Raw genomic sequence first — 22,308 nt, 5'->3', positions numbered from 1 at the left:
AAAAAGCTTTTAACCAGGAAGGGCTGACCTAACATTTGCTGAAGTCACTGGGAGGCCTTCCATAGACCTGGAGATGTTTGCTGCAGCACCTCGTACCTCCCATGCGGCTGCCCATGGTGTTCCTGGCAGCGGAGTGGGGCTGCTCCAGGCTCCAACCAAAACAGCGAGGCCATCGCAGAGCTGGAGGCAGGTCGTGGGGCTGCTCCAGCCCCGCATCCAGTGGGACCACCCAGGCCTGGAGGGGTGGTGGCGCTGCAGCCTCAAACCAGCTAAAAATGGGCAGCTCAACATGAAAGGCAGATAGCGCAAAAGAAGCATGAGCGTTTGTTATATAAATCTTGGGACTGTCGACTTTTATGTATGCACCAGTGATGAGAAAACGCTGCGTGCCAGAGCTTTACTTTGGCTCCTCTGAGCAGAAAAGCAATTGTCACATTTAGCTTATGTGGAACGAAACACCAGGCGGGTACGGCCAGTAAACACAGAACGGGGCACGCCGGCAAACCCAGGGAAGTTTTTCCTTCAGGTGTGTAGAGCAGTATAACATTATGCTGTGCAACGTGCACCGAAGGGAAAACACTGGTGCTCATGCAGCCACGTCAGCTCGCAGGGGAGCTCGTGTGGGTGAGGTCCACAGGCAGCGCAGCAGCCACCGCCAGCTCAGCAATTAAAGCAGCAGCAGCTCTGTTCGTCCTGAACTGCAACACTGATAAAATGTGATTCACCAAATTGAAAACAAAATCTCGAGCCTCTGCGCTTCGGGCCGTGGGATCGCTCTGTGGCTCCCCGATGCTCTTCGGGACGAGAACAAGGCCAAGGGGGAGCAGTGCAGAGAACGAAGCAGGTTGCCCAGGAGGCCCAAGTCCCCGCATGGGGCTGCAAAGGTCACAGAGGCACAAAGCGGCTTTGACTGCGTATACGAGACGTAGCTGGTAAGTGCGTGGGGAGCAGCGGGAGACAGATTTTTGGCAGCAGAGATTTTATTGTCTCTCTTTCTCACTGAAGTCCCTGCAGAAACTGTTGAATACGGAAGCCCCAGGTTCATCGAACCCTCCTGGGGGAACCTGGCACTCAGAGTGCAGAAAAAAGCTGCTGGGCTGGAGCTCAAAGGTGAGGAAACACAAGAGAGCCGCTTGGCACTACAGAGCACTAAGTCAATTTTCTCAATTTTCTGGATATTAATTCAGCTTTTAATTCCATTATTTATCACCTTAAATTTATTATATTTAATAATTAATATGTAGGAATATAATTATGAATATAATCAATAATTGATATACTATATTATTTATTCAGAATTTTTATTCAGATGGGAGCAAAGAACATTACAGTAATCTGGCGCGAGACAGAAAACGGCACCAGCCCAGGCCCAGAGTGTGCTGGACTTCATTAGGGATATACCATTCCCTTTGAAGAAATAACAACTTTTCCTCTCTCTGACCAGACTCTTCCTCATGCACAGGAGGATTTCATGTGCAGCTTTGCCTCCAGACCTCTCAAAGAATACTGCTAGTAAATTCACCATGCAACTTCTGAGCCTTGTAAGTCATGGATAAAAATCCCCTCTGGAGGTGGGACCAGCACAAAGCTTACCCAACACCAGGCTGCATTTGCTGAAGCCTTCAGTTGGCTCTTGCAGTTCATCCTGCATCCTTACAGAGCACTCAAATACAACATGAAATTGCGTGTATCTACACACATCCGCACTGCTGACACAGGCTGCGAGCACGTGCCAAGTCTCAGAAGTGTCAGAAGATCACGAACACAAATTTTCCCATGCACCAGGCCTCTGCACTGCCCTGAAGCTGGGCTCTCGCACTCATCTTGCTGCATCAGGAACAGACTGTCGTGAAAACTTTGAGATCAACATGATGGCTTTTAAGCAATCTCATCCACGCAGGTCTTCTCCTATCCCCCTACTGCGGCACCTAGCCACATTCCTGTCCCACATGTAACCCAAGCATCACGCAACGGTCCCGGTTAGGACACGGCCCTTTGTATTGCATTCTTGAAGCAATCGATGCGCACGCACGCATTAATGAGCACCCCACATCAGAGGTTCTGGGGTACAGGCTACTGCTTTTTAACATGTTGGGGTTTGTTCACCCCATGAATACAGCAGAAAAAGAAAAGAGAAAGGGAAAACAAAAAAAGAGAAGCAGAGGAAGGTCCAAGCTCCCTGAGCTGGATTCACAACTGAGAAATGCCAGCACGTTCTTCCCCATCACGAGCGAGCACCAGCCAGTCACTTCATTAGAGCTGGGAACCTGTTTACATTCAGAGGCTGATACTACCCTTTCTCTAGGCTGTGCCTCCTTCCCCTGCAGCACAACCGAGCGCGGCTGGGAAGCTCTATCAGCGAAGACACTGCGCAGATCCATCCGAGCTGCCCTTGGGCACCTCCCTGCCAGGCTCCGTGCACTGAACCACGAGAACGGGCCCTGCACGTGCTTCGCACACAAGCTGAGATCCAGACAGCAGCCAGAGGTTTCTCAAGTGGGATAAAAATATTTGAAAATGACTTCATTCGAAGGCTAAAATCCACTTCTACTGTAAGGCAACAGAGTTAAGTCCCACACACATTTCTACCCACACAACTGATGTCCCATTTCTCCATACGTGTTTGCATAATGCATATTGGTTATTTTAGTTTATTCCAAGGAGTTGACCAGAGCACTGCTGGCATGCAGAGGGGCATGTGCAGACCATGCTGACAATTTAACCTTCCTACAGAAAGGAAAGGGCCTCAGCCCTGTTGTGCCAGGTGCTGTATAAACCCAGTGGGCAAAGCTCCTCTCTGAAAACAGTGCAATTTAAAACAAGAAGTTTCTTGAGGTGAGACCAAGGCCACCTCCAAAACAAACTCTCACAACTTAGGTAAGTTCTAAATCACCCAAGAAAAGTGGCTCATCCTGTTCACAGGATTAGCAACCGGGGAACAAAGTTAGCAAAACGTCAGGTGTTCCACTTCACATGGACTGCAGAGCTTAACACAAAGCCGCCAGACAGGACCTGGGCGGAGGCGGCAGTGACACGCGTTCTCTTCTCGCCTTTCCCCCGGAGTCGCAAAAAATTTCAGAAAAAGAGTAGAGAGGACAGTGGGAGGTATCCCTACTGACACTGCCATGTCTGAACTGCCAGAGCGTGCGTGGAAATGCTTTCAAGGGTGCCACGACCCAGCACCCTTGGGTTGTCCGCTTTTATTACTTGGTTAATTCCTCAGCGCTGCTCTGCAGGAATCTTCCTCTCAGCATTAGAGCCTGCTCCCAGCCCTGCACCTTCCCCAGAAACCAGACTACAGGAGCTCGCTCTCTCCCCCTGCTTCCGGCACCTCTGCTTCCAGAAGCCCGGAGGCTGGCGCTTTCTGCATCATTAGCAATTAGAGCACACACCTAGCGAGCGATGGTGAGGGGAGAAAAAAAGGGAGCAGCCTTTGCTCAGACCTCTTACAGGTCCCAAAGCACTGAAGGAAATAAATGGATGAGACAGTCTGCTTATTGCAGCACCTAGTGCACGATCAGCGCTTAATGTATTATCAGCACTTCCTTTCAGTAATATGAAGTTATGCTGTTTGAATAATACTTATCTGGGCCAGATGCGACACTCTCTCCTTGCTGTCTGGATGACACATACATCTATATGATGAGTGAGGGTGTTTTTTTCTCTTATATACCTCTTATGTGTTTACATGAACACTTACGCCAACATTCAAATGTTTCGATGTGCAACCAGTATTTATTTCAAGAGCAGATTAGGTTTGGACAGCAGTGGTATTTTTCACATTTCATGACTAAAACCGGTCCCATTTTCCAATTCCAAAGTTGTTTGCATTTTCTGTCTAGTTAAACTGCTCCAGCATTCATTCCCTGTAAGAATCTCTAGAAGTTGCCAAGATCCTTTACTTAAAAAAGCAAATATGCCAACTGCAGATTTGTTTTTTATTAATCTTAACCAGTGAGGTCTTGAAGTGCTTTTATAGCAAAAAACATTTCGTAAAAGGGCACCAATTTCCTCCACTCTTCCAGATAACAATTCCTAGATAAATGACAGTTACAACTTTGCCATTAACCACTCTCATGTAAGGTTTCTGATCCATCCACGAATTAACAAATACTGGGTACTGAATGACGATCCTCTGAATATGAAACATAAGGTGGAAAAATTAGCGACTAGTGAAAGACTTTGGCCCTTATACTATATTGAACTTCAACCCTGGCTAACAATAAACGATTGCTTCCCAAGAAAAGGCTGAGAGAAGTGAGCGATCTTCTCAGACTGTTTGAGCCACAAGTAACAGAAGTGCCAGCTGCCCGAGTTTGACATTAACAGGGACATCACAGAAACATTAGGCATTGCCAGAGCAAAGTCATTGAAACGTGGCTGCTATTGCACCTAAGGTTTGGGGCCCGGCAGAAGTAGCTGCCGCGCTGCCATTATTCAAACCAAGACGGATCAGTAGTGGATCAAACTTACCACTCAAAACTTGGGCTATCACATCGCTAAGTAGCTTTAAAATATATTTTACTGATTTAAACATTTTAAGAAAACAGTGAAAGCTTCTTAGCCAGAGAGAAGCTATAAAAAGCATTTTAATTTCTGTCTTGATTACTATTCTTTATTGATTTCAGTACTTTACTGCTTCACTGACTTAAATTAAGCCAGAAAATTGGGGAACTAGGAACAAAGTTCACATTATAGCACCTAAAGCTTTTCTTGCTCTTCAGCCAAATTTGACTTGAGATCAGTAAAGAGATGCTTGCCTTGAACTTTTATTATGAAGTGTGCAAGAAGAATATGTCACTCGGAGACAGAGTTGATCTGCAGAGTTACCACCCAGACTTCAAACAGCTCAAAAGCTCAAGTATATTTGAAATATTCTAGTCTGGTGAGCAGACGGGGGGCTGTGGGAACAGGATCAGGAAACCATCACCCTCCTTGTCCATTTGCTTAAAGCATCAGTGTTTAAATGAAGGAAGAGAGAAAGTATGTTGAGATTTTAATGATTCGGTATGATCTAGAAATTAGATTTAGCTCATATCTAGTTTGCAGAACTGTCTAGGTGACAGAGGGAGCAATAGCAGGGCAACACACTACAAGAAGTCCCAATAGACACTGTGTCTTACCTTGTGTACACAAGACTTTGCATTCAGAAAGAACAGCTCTACAGTCGTTTTGTCCTTGAGAAAGGAAATGCTTTCAATGTAGAACCTGACAAGTTAAAAAAAAAGAACAATGTTACTTTCTTGAATAGGTTTCATCTTCCTCTCAAATCTTTCTGATTTCCTCAACATTTTGTTCCCTAGTGATACAAATGGTACAGAGGAACTATGAGTTACTGCACTTAATTTCCTGCCTATTAGGAGAGAAAAAGCAGAAAATCTTGAACCGACAGCACACAGGGAACGACAAACTCCTTGTTCAATAGATCATAGATATTTGATGACTTCTCATCTCTTGAAAACCCTGCTGGCTTTAAAAGAGCAAAACCCATCCCTGCTAGGCAGACGAAAAACACAGAATTGGAAAGGGCAACTCAAAACTGCGTGTTGCAGCTCAGCAAAACCGCCTTGGAGTGCTGCAGAGGGTGGGCGGTAGCACAGCAGGGTGGCTAAAGCAGGGCTGCCAAGACAAATCCTGCCCGTGAGCTGCACCAGGCTGCACTAGTGTCCTCAGACAGGTTTTTAAGAAGAGGTTAGACAAACATCTGCTAGGGATGATGTTGGTAGGCTAATTCTTACTCTATGCAGGGAGAAAGACTAGATCTTCTAATACCTCTTCTAGTCGTTCATTTTAACTTTTTAACTCATAAAGATTGATTTAACCTTAACTGCAAGGCACTGGCGTGGATCTATGCCTCTAAGCTCTCACTTTTCTTTGAAGAAAGACAAGTTCAGTGAGGACTAGGAATCCTAACGGCATTGCTAAGGCATATTCTTCCCTTGTGGAGGAGAAAGAAGTCAGAGGCCAAGAGCCATCAACCTCTCCCCAAACAAAAAGCACCAGAAGGATGATGGCTCCAGCTGGCCAGGCACATCCATGCTAACGACAACTGCAGCACCAAAAATAAAGAGTTTATGTGCAAGGGCTGCAATTGGTTCAGCACTGCAGGCAACCTTTTGCACAGCGGTCACTGCCTTCCTCCACGGCCCATCTCCAGTTTCCTCCTCACCAGGCCAAGGGCGCATCCTGCCATTCCCATGTCCCGTGTTATAAACTCTCCACAGTAGGCATCAGCCTGCTCTGTGTCCCTGTGTGGCCAGAGGAGGAGGTTCCCTCTGTCCCCGCACAGACTCCATGGTCACGCTGCACAGCCTGGCTGTGGCCGCAGCTTACCTGGAAATCCAGAGTTTATTCGCATGTGCCCTGCTCCGAGAGAAGCAGCTAGTAATGAAAAGCCAGTGCATCACAAATCAGTAGCTAATCCCACTATAACCTACCAGTCTAAGACATATTCCAGGCAAAATTTGCCACTAGAAGTATAGGTTTACAGGACAGCTCACGTGCAAATAAGTGACACGCATTGCAAAGGCACTACCAACTACAGTAATTCAATTACCAGTTACTTTAGCCTAGCAGATGGGTCCCAGTTTGTTATATACCCATATAAAACATGATGTACACAGCTGGCACTCTGCAAATTGTACACAACTTGTCTGTGTGCTTCTCACTGACTTGGGGCGTTAAGCTAAACAGTGCTGATGCACATTAAAAGGTGGAGAGAAAACACGCCTCTAATTCGTGGAACATGGAACTGCCAAGTTAGTTTAAAAAGAGAGACAAATTTGTATGAACACAGTCCTGCCAACCCTCCTTTAGCTGTATAAAGGCAGGATTCATTTTCAACAGCCAGCTCCTTAACGTTGATAAACATGCTGGATCCAGACTGCCCCACTCAGTGCCGGAAGGGAAAGGATACACTCTCTTCTCCAACCAAGCGAGAACGAGGGACAACCAGCAGCCCGGCAGCGTAAGCCAAACAGGGGCCGCTCACTTTCTCACCTTTGGTACCAGGAGGGCTGGATGGCCAGTGTGGAGCACACAGCCTGGCACACTCACCGGAGCAGCCCTGATCCAGGCCAGACCCCCGCACAGCCCCAGCCATGGGGCTAAGGCTCCTCACGCGCTCCCGCTGCAGCCTCCGACGTCTTAGTAGAGGTGATTTGCAAGACATCGGAAAAAGCCCAGAGTGGTTGCAGGCAACAGAGCTAACATCTGCTGCACTTGTCAGGCCCTTATGCAATATTTACACTGCAACTTGAGACAAACACCACATTAAATAGTAATTGTTTTAATATTTCACATTCCTACAGCACACGCCAAATTAATTTTAAAGCACTCTACAGAATACCTCTGCAGAATAAGGAGATAACAATTTATCCGTTTTATAGGTATGCAGCCTGGCCCAAGAACAGACCCAAGCCCAGCATCCTGCCCCAGGGATGTGAAAGGCTATTTTATATGTTTCCATGACTCATCTTTCAGAAAGAGAACTGTAGGAGCCATGTGCATTTCCATTCCCTTCTGGATCGTACTAAATACCATTTTTTTCAATAGCTCTGCTAAACCTCACTTTACATCTGCCTTAATGTTTCTCTCCAGAAATGTAGAGCTATAAGTGTTTAAGAGCCTCTCTGTTACAGACTGTCCTGACCTGCAGTCAGACCAGCACCTACAAGTTTGCACCCTACTTAACCTGCAAGAGCCCTGCTCTCTCCACTGGCCTGAAAAACTAATTCTCCTCAACTGATGGGTTTGCTCTTGCAATTTCTTTCAATTAAGAATGTCAGATGTGGCTTATCATTTCCTTTATAGATAGGGCAGCGCTTTGCCCCTCTTCAGAGTGGGTTCTCCAGGTCACAGCTGTTTACAGCACCAGAAAGTCCTAACATTACGTCCTACATAATGGTGAGCATTTGATGCGTCTGCTGGCCTCAGTGAAGCCTTTTTGTACACTCATGAATCTTCCCACATTAGTTTTTGAATAGGAGGATAAGTGTTTCATAGATGCAGAAGTGGCGAAGGCACTATGGCACTACTTTCTCTACTTTAATCTTAAACCACCATAAGCTCTTGAGATGACTCAGTGCAGTCATTAGGTAGAAGTGCCATTGCATGAAAAAAATATAGCACTCTGCCCCCCCCCCCCCCCCGCCCTTGCCCAAAATACGGTAATCCAAGTAACCAGAGGGAAAAGAAAGTGGCACAACACCAAACAGAGAAGACTCATGTTATTTCTGACACATATCAGCCCTTGCTGTCTCCCACAGAATAGAAATACCTCTAATAATCCAAGGAAGAGATGTCAGGTGAGGCATTGCCCCCCTTTCCCACCCTGGGTTGATGTATTTTATTTCTTCTGTGGTACAAGCTGCACGGTTTTATCACCATGGTACAGACAGGCAACACTGGCCTGCAGAGATAAGGATGTTCAAGGGATGACAGGCATGTTTGGCAACACAGTAAAGCACATGTTCTGTTTTTTTATCTCCGGTGCTGTCATAATCTTAAACTAGAATGATGCTTTTTCAAGTCCTAAACCAACATCATACAGTCCTTCACCAGCTGCACGTACCACACAAACTTACGTGATTGAACTAATTTTCAACCAACTGAAGAAAAGCAATTAAAGCCTGAAAGGATTCATCAGGTATTTCATTACTGAACTGCAAAAGCAGTTTTGAACCATAGGAGGGGCATAAGCAGGTAGCTGTGGATCCCCCCGTACTTCTAGTACTGCTGATGCAAACTGGTCCTTGCAGTATGGAAAAATACTGAGGACTGAGGCTGTTGTGCATTTGCCAACTTCTTATGAGAATGGTGGCTTATTACCTCATGTTGCTATACTTAAATACTTAGTTTTCTTTGCAACATCACTTTACTTGAAATTTTGTTGCAGAAAAAATAGTTGAAGATGGTTTTATAAACAGGGTCAATACCTGGCATTAAATTGGCACTTTTCATCTTCAAAATGCTATGCAAACAGCAAGGCTTTTGCTCTAGAAAGGTACTAAGCATCCTGTACTTAACAAGAGTTAGGTAATCCTGACAGTCATCATAAGAAACCAAGTAATCCCAAATTAATATTCACTGGCCAGAAGTTCATTTTAACCTGCAGCTCCCACCCAGAGGAACATTCAGCTCAAATTCTGATATTAGATTCATTTTCCTTCTTGGAATATTCCATTCAGTTCTATAACCTTCTTTCACACACCTACCCCCAGCCTGAGTCAAGACCAGATGAGTCAACGCACAGCAGAACTGCTAAATCAGACCTCTGTTAGAGAAAAAATGAACATTGATGACTATACCTATATTCAAGGGCAAGGGCCTTCCAGGAGCCATTAAATGCTAGAACACACAAAACTGCTCTCTGGGCAGCAAAGCAAATTGTAGGTGCTGCAAATCAAGGCTCAGAAAGGCTGTTGCAGTCCTCCTCCGAAGCAGCCTGTAGTCGAAGACCACAGCTCACAGGACAGCTGGAGGGCTACCCTGCAGCAGCATCCATCGCTGGCACTTTAGCCACCTGGCTGGAGACCATCCAGGCCAGGGGAAGTAAAGCTGCTTCCTGCCCATCTTCTCCCTGCTGCCCGAGGGCCGCGCAGGCGCTGCCTGTGGCCGGCACATGCAGCCCGCCGAGGAAGCAGCGCCCTTCCATCTCATCTGTGTTTTACCACCCGAGCTGCGGGCGCAAAGTAGTGCTCCGCGCATTTCTGCGGCTCACATTAGAGTTCAGTTAAAAAAAAAGACTATGACAAGACAAACGTGTTCACAAGAGATAAGTGACTGCGAGCTAACTACCCATGGCACATGCAACCGAGCAAAGGCTCAGTCACTTACTTATCCAAGAGGTTGTGACAAAAGAGAAAACTGCAGATTCTGAAGAGGCATTTCTGCAGGAACATCCATTTTCTACGGATCAGATAGCTTTTCATTGCTAATTATTTCTGTATCCTCCTGCTTTTGCCCTGCACAATCCTCTCACTCTCTGCCCACTTCCTTGGCTCCTAATTGCTTATTTTGGATTCCACGATCCTGGAGTAGTCAGGCTTAAAATTAACTTCTAGAAAATAATTTTTATAAGCCCACTCTTTATGCATTAACTCTTGCCTCGCTCTCCGCGTGTCACAGAATCAGTAAGGCTGGAAGGGACCTCTGGAGATCATCTAGTCCAACCTCCCCGCTCAGCAGGGTCACCTACAGCATGTTAGACAGGGTTGCATCCAGGCAGGCCTTGAAGATCTCCAGAGAAGGAGACTCCACAACCTCTCTGGGCAACCTGGTCCAGCGCTCCGTCACTCTCACAGGGAAGAAATTCCCCCTCACGTTCAGGCAGAACTTCCTGTGTTTCAATTCCTGCCCATTGCCTCTTGCCCTGTCATATGCAACAACTGAAAAGAGTTTGTTCCCACCCCCTTGACACCCTCCCTTCAGGTACTTATGTCCTGTCTTATAAAGGACTATCTTGCATTCAAGAGTGGTGAAAGCCAAAATTATGACCCAATATCACTTGCCCCAATCAAACAACTCCTCAGGTAATACAGCTGCCTTTACAGCTTTCACATGGTTTTCACTCTTGAGATGGTCTGGGCAACAGTTTGGCATAACCCTTGGCATAAGTTACTGCAGTCAAGATTAGCGTTATCTGCGGAGAAGATCCTCAAAGTGATCAGAATCCTTTAAACTTCCCACTTTTTATCATCGCATGTAAGGAGGTGACAATGTCATAGTGAAGGCATGGCACCAACCAGCAGGTAGAGCACGCAGGAAGGCCTACATCCAGCCTTAGGTTTAACCTCTAGTTAAACACACTCAATACTGGATGTTTTAGTGTATTTTTTTTCTTCTGTTAAACATGGAAGGGAGAAAGAAGAGAAGCCATGAGCTCCATCACAAGTAAGCATGAATTCAGCAAACAGAGTGCTGTTTGTTGGAACCATTCCCTCTATGACTAGGTTGCAGAGGACGCGGCAGAGTGCTGGTGCCAACCTACCAAGCTACATGAAAGGCTCTGCTTTGGAAGTGCTTTGAGTGATTAAACACAACACACAAATTTATCAAGCTACGAAAAGTAAATGAGGTCAGTTTGCTCTCAGCTTCCTGGTAGACTGCAAAGAAAACAAAAACTCCAGCAATAATAAGAATACCACACTTACTCTTTTTTGCCAGAACAGCTCTGCCAGGTAAAAGCCTGCAAAAATATATCCTAACTTGCAGAGCTTTGCCAGCAAAAGCCCTAAAGTAATGCAATTACATTGGCCAAAATCATCACTTTGCCGGGGAGTTTTCTCTCTACTGGGGGATGGTTTAAGCTACGTGAGCAGAGAATCTATCAGCAATCCCTTTCAAGTACAGATAAACCTTAAGTAAACACAGAAATAAGAAAAAGTATAATTGTTTAAACAAACTGTAATAAAATTTAACACTATTAAAGACAAATCAAGCAAACAAGATATTTAAAGTAGGTTTTGCCCTATAAACATTTTAAAAAGTAACAACTTCCAAGCTACCTTATTTCATAGCTAAATACAAAAGAGAACAGCACCTATCTGAGACTTAATCTCTTTCTAAAAATAATATATTGCTTTGACTTTTATTTCCTTTATCAAATCAGTAATCAGTGATTTTCAACAAAAAAATGTGGTGATAAATAAACCAAACTGGCAGTGTTTTCTTTATGGAAACAATTACTCACCTAACTGCAAAGAACAAAGTAGCCGGACCTGGTTTCTTGGGCAAGTCATGGTCCAAGACTCTGTGATCCAGCTGCAGCCAGACACTCTGACCTCTGCAGGAACAAATTGGGGAGTCTATTAAAAACTGGGAAGGGGAAATGTGGAAACACGTTTCTTTTTTTTTCCAGTTCTTGTGTTTACTCCTAGTGCTACTTTAAAAAGTGCCAACCTCGGCTCTGACTGAGGCAGGTAAACTTTTGATCAAACGTTTCCTCTTGCCTTAGCTTTCACATTTTGCCATAATTCGCTCTTGGACGGGCTTTACAGATGTATTTTCAGCTGCAGCACAGAACTCATAGGATGGCACTCAGAAAAAAACTAGAAGGCCTTCCTTGGGTGTAAATGGGGGAACTTCCATGGACTTCAAAGCAGCCACTCCAGTTCATATAGCACCTAAGGGTCTGTGCGTAGCTACGGTCCAAAGCCTGTGCACTGCAAAGACCGACCTCATGCTCCCTTCTGCCCACACTCAGACTAGCTTTCCGCTACCATATCCCGGACTATTCATGTTCTTAATAACTACCAGGTCCAGCTTAAAGCAAGACACCATTTTCGAAGCAGAGAGCTTTAATGCAGGCAAACTAATTCAACCAGGCAGGTGTGTAAAGCAGTTCACTTTGCAGCAGCTCCCTGGATTTAAACAGGAAGCAAATCAGAAAGAAGAGAAAAACCCGTCAAGCGCCAACAGCACCCTCCGGATCCTGGGGCAGCCGGGGGAGCGGAGGTGGCTGCTGCTGCGAGGATGCTGCCCAGGACTGCCAGGCCACAGAGCATGGGTGCCCTCCAGAGGCGACAGGCTCACACCAGGCACCCAGGCCTGCAGCGGGGCCACCCCCAGCCCGGTGCCTCTGGAGTGCCCCGGTGACTTCAGGAAGCTGACAGCCCTGGCAGCCCTCTGAGGAAGCTCAGCCAGAGGCAGCACCAGCAACCAGAAAACCCCAGAAGAATTTCATGGCGGTTCTTCTGGGGAGAAAAATAAAAACAAGTCTAAACAGCATCTTCAAGGTATTTACGGTGAGGAAAAAAATATAAAGAGGGAGGCAGAAAAAAGTATTTTCTCACAATGGAAAAAGAGTATTGCAAAAATACAGTGTAGAGAGCCCAAGATGAGAATAACTTAGAAATAACACGCTATTCCAGTAAGGGCTGCAGAGGCAAGTGGCTCCTAACACCACGGTAAAAAACAGCAAGGGGTATCTCCACTGCTGCTTTCCCCAGCAGGCACTACTGCACCTGCAGGTGTGAGCTGCTGATACAGGGTGACCTGAACCACAGCTCTGATGGGACTTGTAAGCAAAGGCTTCCATCTAAAGATAAGACAAAAAGCAGCAAATTTGTAGAGTACAACAAGGACTAATAATCTCATTAGGCACAAAAAGGTTCATACTAGCAAACAACTCTGTTCCCCCCCACCATCCTGACCATAAGCAGCTCTGCGCCTGCTGTTAGGGGAAGCTGCAGGGTAACATCTCTTGCAGGGGAAGTACCAGGCTGGTTCAACATTTCAGCACACCGCCAACCACATCAGTCTACACAGCGCCTGAGATTTCAATTAACCTGGCTGCTGCTGGGTCAACACAGCAGAAGCAGATTTTCTGCAATGCTGTAGTGACGGTTTGAGCACCTCACTGACCTTGGCAGTCCAAGCTAAGGGCGTAACTCAACAGGCAGCAGCTTCCTCAGCTGCTCCACTTGCATCAGCAGCGATGCTGGGCTGCACCCAGCACCACAGCGTGGCTGTGACTGTGCAACTATTGGAAAGGGAGTTATGCATTTAAAATTCAGTGCTGCTTTTACAGCTCTTTTGGGTAGTCTGCAAAACAGCTTGAACATCTAAAAGTAATAGAGAAGCTAGAGGGAAGTTGTTTAAGGGGTTATCAAACTTCCTGCTTTGGTGCTGTTAAGGAAGTTAGTGTTTAAGAGACTCATCAATAATGGATTTTAGACTAACATGCAAAGCGATTCATTTCAAAAATATATGCAAATCTGATTTTTGTTGCTATTAAAAGCATGGACTAGGAAAGCTGGAGGCATTTGCATGGGTAATAACCATTGAATTAAATTTTCACCTTGTGAGACAAACATGCAAAGTAAAAGCATCAGGAAGATATACTAGAAATATTTGCTACTGTTTTGTGTCTTTGTTTTTCCTCAGCCAAACAAAAATCTTTTTTAAAAGAAGTCACCTTGCCATTACGCTGAGCTCCCACAGTATCTGGGATAGGTTTCACACTGCCGTGATCGTACGGCTATTTAAAATCAATTAACATACTTACGTGTCATCTATAAACGTTATCCCAAAATATTCCTTTTCTTTCAGGTTAAAATGTGAGGCCACCAGATCCAGTAACTCTCGAGACAAAAGTTTGGGCTGTTGAAAGAATCAAAATCATTTAGATCATTTCAGTGCAGTCTTTATAATAAAAGTTCTTGCTGCAACCAATAATATAAAAGTCAATATGGTCAAGCAGGTAAAAGCCTTGTTGTGTGATACTCAAGCAGTTGCACAAGTCTTTTGGCAGCTGGACAGTGTGTCTCAATGGAGTCACATCAGACTTCAGAGCATGAAGAGGCAATTACGTTGTTAATCCGCTGCATGAAGTTGATGTGAATAGACTAACTGTTGCTTCTCCTTACTAAGGGAGAAAGGCCTGAATTCAGGCTTTTCTGAACTTACAACATGACGGACTTAGCTGAGGGGATGCTGAGTTCTAGACAAACTAGTTCTTTAGGTTCTGTTATAGGAATAAAACACATCCCAGAACGTAGACTTCTCTTCCCTTCTAAAGTATGACCACCACCACTGGAATGATGCATTTGATATACACTATGAATCTTAAAGAGAATAGATTTTTTTTTTCCCAAAAGCCATTTAAAGTCCTCCAAACACAAAATGGAAAACAGTGAGAAACTAATGACACATTTTTCCCCTTTTGCACTAATGTGCCAGTGAAATACTACTGTTAGTGCAGGTCCTTGGAAGGGCTTGCACGTGTCTCTAATAAGAGATACAACTTCTTTCTTCAAACATCACAGCTTTACACAGCAATAGCACTGCTAACACATCAGCAAGGGAACCTGGCCACAACAGCAAACATTCTTCCTTTTTAGTAACCAGAGTAGTAATTAACAGCACATAGAAGTAGCAGAAGTAGCATTTACAGTGTCTATGTGATTTAGACGCTTAGATCTCCACGTGAGAAGTAACACAAACACGTGAAAATTCGTGGGACTTTGGAGTCCAAACACTTCTTCCTTTGTAAATCGGACTCATGCACTGCTTAAGACTTCACCTATGGTCAAAGCTCTAACAACTTGCCCATCTTTCTAAAAGTGACATAGTTATGTGAAGCATTGCCAGAACAGACTGAAAAACAGCCTGCTCTGGGCAAAACCACGCCCCTGATACTGGAAAGAGAGGTCTTTACCTGAACCAGCAGTTCCAACTTCCTGTCATCGAGGAGCTGAACCTGGCAGTGCCTGCCTTCAGTCATCTGAAAAGAGAGCAACAGCATGGTGAAGACAAGGAAGATCTGCCTTTGGGGTTGTTGCTTTAACGCTTTTACAAGCTCTTGTTTGCACAGGACCACCCGCGGCTCCGTGACAAGGACGGCACTGCAACGGGTGTTTAATCTGCCCTGATAACTGAATTGACTCTGCACAAAAGCTAAGTGTCCTTCTCCAAGGACTTGATCTGGGGAGCTGCTTCAGTGCACTCAACTCCCATCAACTTCAAACTGTAATTAAGGGTGCTTAGCAGCTCTCTGGATCAGATAAAAGCAACATCAATGCTATCAGAGAGCTGCAGTTTGAGTTAGATTTTAATTTGAGGATAAACTAGTCTGGCCAGTACTATTAGCCATAAGTGGCAGCAATGGCCTTTTGCTTTGATGTGGCACAGAGGCAAGCGAGGCCCTAAGAAGTTTGCAACTCCCCAACCGTTCCTGCAGATGAGTCAGCCTGAATTTGGTCTGTTGACAGGCCCTGGTCTCTGTTCTAGGTCAAGGCTCTACTGGTGCATCAAATGTTCTCACTTGAATAACTTCTCACAAGTACTAGAAGTCACCGCCTTGATAGGATTTTTATATACGTGTCTGCACACACTAAGACAGATACTTGAACTGAATGATTAAGAGGAGGATGAGATTTGCAGCTTCTGATACAGCTGGACTGCCTTGGTTCCATCTCATACCACATTCATCTACTGCAAACAATTTATCTTTCCCTCTGCAAGAGCAGGACAACTCAGAAATAGCTGCACATTATGTCCTTTTAATATCTGTCCTTTGAAGCATAATACATTTCCACGAAAGCTTTTACATTATTTAAAATCTGTTCTAATTCTGGGTCTCTCACCGTCTTAGGCAGAGGACTGGCTTTGCAGCTCTCCGAAGGCTAGAGCTGCTAAGGAAACCTGGCTTTTGTATTTATTCTCCCAGCCTCAGAGTAACTCATTTTCCTGGCAGCACAAGCATCTTGCAGACCGTAAATTCGGAGCTCTAAACAGAGGCTGAGGGTGGCTTGCTTAGACAGGGGCTCCCAAAGGAGCCGCACACCACCACGCACACGGCCGCTCCCGGCTCCACGCGCGGGCTGATCTCTGGGCAGCGGTAAGGAGGACAGGGCACAGCTGATCGGAGAGGGGGACGTCCGCAAGCGCCCCTCCGCCTCCTGCCCCCTTTCCTTGAGGGGGAAGGGGACGTACGCTGTAACCTGTAGCACCACGACTAGCATAGGTATCGTCACGCCTCTCTGCCTTTCATTTCTCGCGCTGCTCTGAACGGGAGTCTCTATCAGGAGATCTGATCGCAGGCCTGTTTCTTAGGTAGAGATGAAGGTCTGCCACCGTGCGCTCATAAATAAGTCACGCGTTACCATCAATTAATAATTTCATCAACATACTCCTCAAGGTGGTGCGTATTTCTGGCTCCGACACAGCGTTACCAATCTGCCCCTGTTGCGAAGGGCCTGATCCAATAGCGTTTTTAAATCATCCTCCATCTGTTGCTCTGAGATAGCACAAGGGTTGCCATTATTTAATTGCTAGCTGCTTTAGCTTTCACCCAGCAAAATCACATTAATCACTTCTATTTTAATTGCTTCGGTTGTCTATTGTTAAGTAAAAGAGATTTCTATTATAAAAAAACGTACACAAAGCATTTTGCTAAGCATAAAGAAACACTGCTGGAAAGATTAAAACATAAAAAGAAATACCAGCCATAATTTGTGCTTCTATTGAGCAATCCGAGGTAATCTCAAAGTACTTCCAAAGTTAAGTAATTAAATCTCAGGCCGCCCCTGAAGATAGGCAAGATACGATTACCCCTAGTTTCATTTGACGAGAAAATTTAAGGACCAAGCTTAAGAGTCTAATTTTCAGAAGTGCTGAGGGCTCAGGACGCTGCTCGGAGTCAGGAGACGTCGCGGAGGCTCGGCGCCCGGAGGAAGCCCCGGCCCTCGGCCACACTCCCGCGGGCACCGAGTCGGCCCCGCGCAGTCCTGCCTGCAGGGTGCAAAACCGCACACCCACCAGGGGACTGGCTTTAAAAACAAAACAAAATGTATGTTTTTGAAGTCATTGCAATAGCCCTAATTTTCTTCCAGTAGCCAATTAAAAAAACCACCTTACACCAATCCAGCTCCTGATATTAACTATTGCACCAGTATCTTGCTGTAGATAATATTTAATACCTGAGACTCCATCTCAAAAGAAATCACACAGCTGCTTCCCAGACTCCTGGGAAGATAAATCAAAAAAGCTTCAGAAGGTGCCAGGATGCTCGGTGACAAGGCACAGTGAAACGCTGCTATTCTGGCAAATCCATGAGCTCTGTTGCCGCTCGCAGCCAGACCTCGCTGCCCCACATCCACGCTGCAATTTGCCTCCCCCCGGAGGGATCGGGGCTCGGAGACGGCACGCGCCCCGAGCTGCAGGGCTCTCCGGGGCTCCACGGCAGCGCCCCGAGCTGCCTGCGTCAGGGGGACCACGCCGTGGCGGGGACGGCTCGGCGCAGCGGGACAGGACATCGATGCCCGTTGAACACCCCACGCTGCCTCTAGCTCAGGGAACAAGGTGGGAGCTTGGAGCCCTTCCTGTGTGCTCCATGCACCCATCTACCTCCTCCACCTGACCCCTCCAGCCCCCAGACGCAAACGCTACAGCAGGACCTCCTCACCAGACAGGCAAGTCCCTGCTAAGTCACCACCTCGGCCAGGAGCTCAGGGCAGAGGTGCCAGCAGTGCGACGCAGGCACCCGCTGTGTCCAACCCAAGTGAGCAACCTGGGGAACCACTAGCTTTGCACTGACTGGTTTCAGGTGCTAACCAAACCAATGTCAACAGGGTCAAGCCAAACTTCTGCCCTTAGGCTCTTCTTGCAGCTGCACAGCTTCAGCAACCAGCAACAGCCCTCTTTCTACAGATAGGCAGGAGCTCACCCTAAATATCTCCACCCCATTCCTACTGCAGGAGAATGCGCTTTTCTTGGCTTTCTCCTTCCTTGCAAAGACAAATCAGAAGCAGATCACCCCAGCCGCTCTCAGAGCAGCACAAGCCCATCTGTACTGGAGCAATCCCACCAGAGCGGTCATCTCCAGGTGGCTCCTCACGTAGAGCTGCGCTGAAGCTCCCAGCGCCTAGCTTTGACTCCTCCAATGACACCAGGTGATTCATTTATTAGCCACATATCCGCTTGCTGGATCCGCTTCCTCGGGCTCTGCGAAAGACCCAGGATTTGGCTCCCCAGCCCCAAAAGCGCTGGCCTCCTTGCCAAAGGGCTACGTAGGCTTTGGAAGCCCCTTGCAGATACATTTTTGTCTTTAATTCAGTATGGCTCGCCAATCTGAACAATGTAATTGATTTTCTATTTAGCTGGAACAATCCATCACAAGATAAGCACAGCTGTCTGGCTCAGTTAAGAGGCAAGTAATATGAGCAGTCTTGAGATGTATATATATAAACACACGCATACCCATGTTTTCAGCTTATTTTCATTGATTTTGCTTTGTCTGTGCAAACAATCTATTTTGTTATATTTTTGCAACATGCACCCATGTTAGTCTTTTTAGCAGTTATTTTTAAAAGCTTATTAATATTTAGCTAAAGCAGCAGTGTAAAATTCATACCCCTGTATCTCATTTCATTCCCCATAGGAAATTAGCGGAGCAACATAATGCAGAGCCTAATTTTTTTGGCTAAGCCATACTGAGATGCAGGGATGTTGCATTTTTATGGTTTCCAAGTCATCTGTATGCTCTGTGCACAAGTAACCAGCATAAACCAGGTTTACGCCACCGAAAAAAAAAAAGAGAGAAATGAAAAGGAGAGGAAAACACTATCCACTGCAATGGGGTGATATTACTGCGGTTCTGCAGGCCTCCTAACTTATAGGCAGGTAATGACAGTAAGCTTTCAGCAAGAAAGTGATTTATTCAGATTGCCAACAGAAAAGGAACGTAATGAAGGAGAAGGAACACAAAATTCCTGCAGAAACCGTGTGTGTGAAAATTAAAGCATAGCGCAAGTTTGTAATTCTTACAGCAGGTTAAAATATTCAGAAAGGTTTCAGCATAGCTGGAAAGTCTAACAAAATGAAAGGAAAAAGGCAAAACTTTGTTCTGAGTAAGTCTTGAGATCCTTCAGAGGCACCATCTAGGATTCTGTTCCTTTAATACTTAGTGCATACTAATGCACTAAGTAAAAAGAGAAGGAAAGCGCAGTTTTTCTTTCAGCTCACTTGTGACACAAAAATTAAGACAAATTCTCCATATAAAGTTACAGCAGCAGATTTTCCAAAACGTCAGTCCTTTAAAAGTCTACTTCTTGGCTACATAAACCAATTCCCTGTGATATCCTGAGCCTGAATGTTTATTTGGGGGGAAAAAAAAATCTGCAGGATATTTATGCTATTTCTCTTCAGCAGTAACATCCTCCCTATCTGAAGCCAGTTGTTACACACAGTATTTTTAGACATCCATGTGTGTCATCAACTTCGGAAAAAATAAGAAAAAAAAGTAATTTGAAGTGTGTAAACAGGAAGTCTCAAAAAAAAAAAAAAAAAAAAAAAAAAAAAAAAAAAAAACTTGAGGAAAAAAAAGAGGCTGATAGAATAACATGTCTCCTGAAGCGTGGCTTAGGAATGGGAAATTATGAAGGGTTCAGGTCAGAAGCAAAACCAAATGTGTTTCACTCCCTCCAGACCAGATGTCCTCTCTCCCAGAACTGGACAAATTAGAGACACATTCCATGGCCAAGCCAGCCATATCTGTCACTGACTCCTATTTTCATTGCTTTTTTGTTCTAAAATGGTCTGGAGTCTTCTCTACTAGGGAAAGCCAAAACAAACCTCAAACAACCCCAGGCCAAAGAAAGGATTTTAAATAAGCTTCATATAATTTTGAGACAAAATGAGCAACTACTTCTACCACTGAAATGCTCAGCTTGTGCATGTGTCACCTTGTGCCAGCTGCTCTCACTTGGGATGTGGCATGATGCAGACCTTCAGCTACCTCCACAGACACAGACGTGCTGTACTGACGGACAAGCGGGACTCTCAGATGGACAGCACGAGACCCAAAGGGTCTGCACCCAGGCCAACACACCCTGCCCTAAGCTTCGAGAAGCACCAGTTGAGCATGGCACTACGTCTTTAATATCCCAAGCGTGACACCCCTCTCACGCCAGATCCTGCAGAGCCGTACAGACAGGGTGGCTGGGTGCACGCACACCGCCCATTCGCTGCTGTCTGTAAAGAGACATCCACAGGGTCCCCTCCAGCTCTAGCAGCTGACCTCAGGGAGGCTTTTACGAGTCCAATGACTCACTTAAAATGAATACTTTCAAGATTGAGGCTGAAATTTTTATACTGAGAAACCTCCTTGAAACAGAAAACCCCTTCCCCCCACTTCTCTTCCTCTCCAGATAAATCCTTTTGCTCAGGCACAATTATAACCAAGTGCCCACAGGGGGGTTTCCAGGAGTCACACCTGAGTGTGACATAGGGGATTTGGTCCCAGCTGCACAACACCGTGCGTGTTATTTCCATTAGCTCCTCTCAGGGTAACTACACTGAGTTAAGCTTCACTGTTCAGGCGAACAAGCTCCAGAAAATGATTTACACACAGAAAAGAAACCGCACAGACGCATAGGCTGACGAGCGATAACGGGGATCCATTTTCATTATGCAAACAGCTAGCATGCAAATCCTTAAACATGCAGTTTCAAAGGCGAGAAAGCAGATTGTGGTGTGTCATCACGGCACGACCGTAAAAACCGGATCATTTATTCCTGAAACAGGTACATATTCCACGGTGGTTGAAGTAGTCAGAGAGCTGAAAAAAATCTTAAGGGTAACAAAAGAGCAAAGAGCAGCAATATTCCCACTTGCTTGCACGATGAAAAAGGTCTGTCAGGAGATGTTATCCCTCTGTCGCAGTTCCAGCTTCCACACGGGAAGTCGGTAGCACGGGCAGGTGGGGGGAAAGAGGGCAGAAATCCCAATCCCTTGATTTTTGGGCAAATAATTCATACATACTAGTTAGTTTCTTAGAGGTGTATGAGCCCAGGGAAGAATCAGTGTTGTCCTTAAATGAGAATTTCATCTCCAAATTCCTACCTGCACTGCAGTTAACTAGCTATAAACTGACATCAGTAATTTCCTGCAAGGGGATTTTTTCAAACCTCTCTTCTATAACTCACAAGGCTGCAAAGATTTAAAGCTTACTACTGAAGCCTGTAAACTGACCTCAGATTTTCATCAGCCTTCAGAATAGGCTTTTTTTTCTCCTCTTCAGTCATAAAGGCATTTAGGATCAAATCCTCAGCTGTACAAAATCAGCATTGCTTCACTGACTTCGATGCAACTGGCCAGCTTTTATCTGGTATGTGAACGTGTACTGGCTGATAAAAAATGAAATAAAATGCACGCACGTAATGCAATACAGAGCTGCCCTAACTGGGCACATCTCATGTAAACAGCAGCACCGACCAGCCCCTCTGGAAGGAAAGAACCTGGGTGCAGCTGAAGGAGGGGAAAAAAAGCTGCAAAAAAAGTTATAATGTTTTAAATGACCTCAGAGTTTCCTAGTGCATCTTTTGGGAGTGCAAAGCCTAGTCATGGTCCAACGCTCAGGGAATAACTCAAAGCTTTATGAAATACAGCCCCCCCCCCCAAAAAAAAAGAGTTTGGTTTTATACCAGCATTTCTACAAAAACTTTTTAATGGATCCAAATAGGTTTCCAAAAGTGCCTTGAAAAACACTTCCAAGCTAATTTGCCACCCATTGGTCCTCCCCAGAAGGACGCAGAAGGGACACATCACCAGGAGGCACTCCCTGTGGGCACAGATGGGCAGGGGGAGTTTTGGGAACAGTTTACCTTCCCACCCCTCGCAGGTCCTTGGCCACCTTTCTCTTGTTGCGTTATCCCACTCCCTGTATGTCCAGCCTCATCTCGTCATCCTGCTCTCGTCCTCCTTTGCCAGCGAGGGCTACAAAGCAAAGACCCCCAAGTGATGCCTCTTCCATTTGGTTTGCCCAGCTGTAGCTCTGCAGCCTCAATTGCATGGATGTGATCAGCT

At 45.6% G+C, this 22,308-nt stretch overlaps 1 protein-coding gene across 3 annotated transcripts in view; it reads right to left on the bottom strand.

The window, feature by feature from the left end:
* Positions 1–22,308, bottom strand: part of FRMD4B (FERM domain containing 4B) — a 144,608-nt gene that overhangs the window by 50,878 nt on the left and 71,422 nt on the right. Inside the window, exons 2-5 of one of the 3 annotated variants that reach the window (XM_062585698.1) lie at positions 15,161–15,226; positions 14,009–14,103; positions 11,693–11,785; positions 5,124–5,208 (exon numbers count right to left, since the gene is read on the bottom strand). In XM_062585698.1, coding sequence (XP_062441682.1) covers positions 5,124–5,208; positions 11,693–11,785; positions 14,009–14,103; positions 15,161–15,226 — 339 coding nt within the window. Of the gene's footprint in view, positions 1–5,123; positions 5,209–6,999; positions 7,019–11,692; positions 11,786–14,008; positions 14,104–15,160; positions 15,227–22,308 lie in introns of those variants that run through there. The other 2 variants (XM_062585696.1, XM_062585697.1) reach the window with 2 other exon arrangements.

This window comes from Rhea pennata, chromosome 12 (genome assembly GCF_028389875.1).
Source record: "Rhea pennata isolate bPtePen1 chromosome 12, bPtePen1.pri, whole genome shotgun sequence".
Lineage (NCBI taxonomy): Eukaryota > Metazoa > Chordata > Aves > Rheiformes > Rheidae > Rhea > Rhea pennata.
This window is presented reverse-complemented; position numbering and strand designations above follow the sequence as displayed.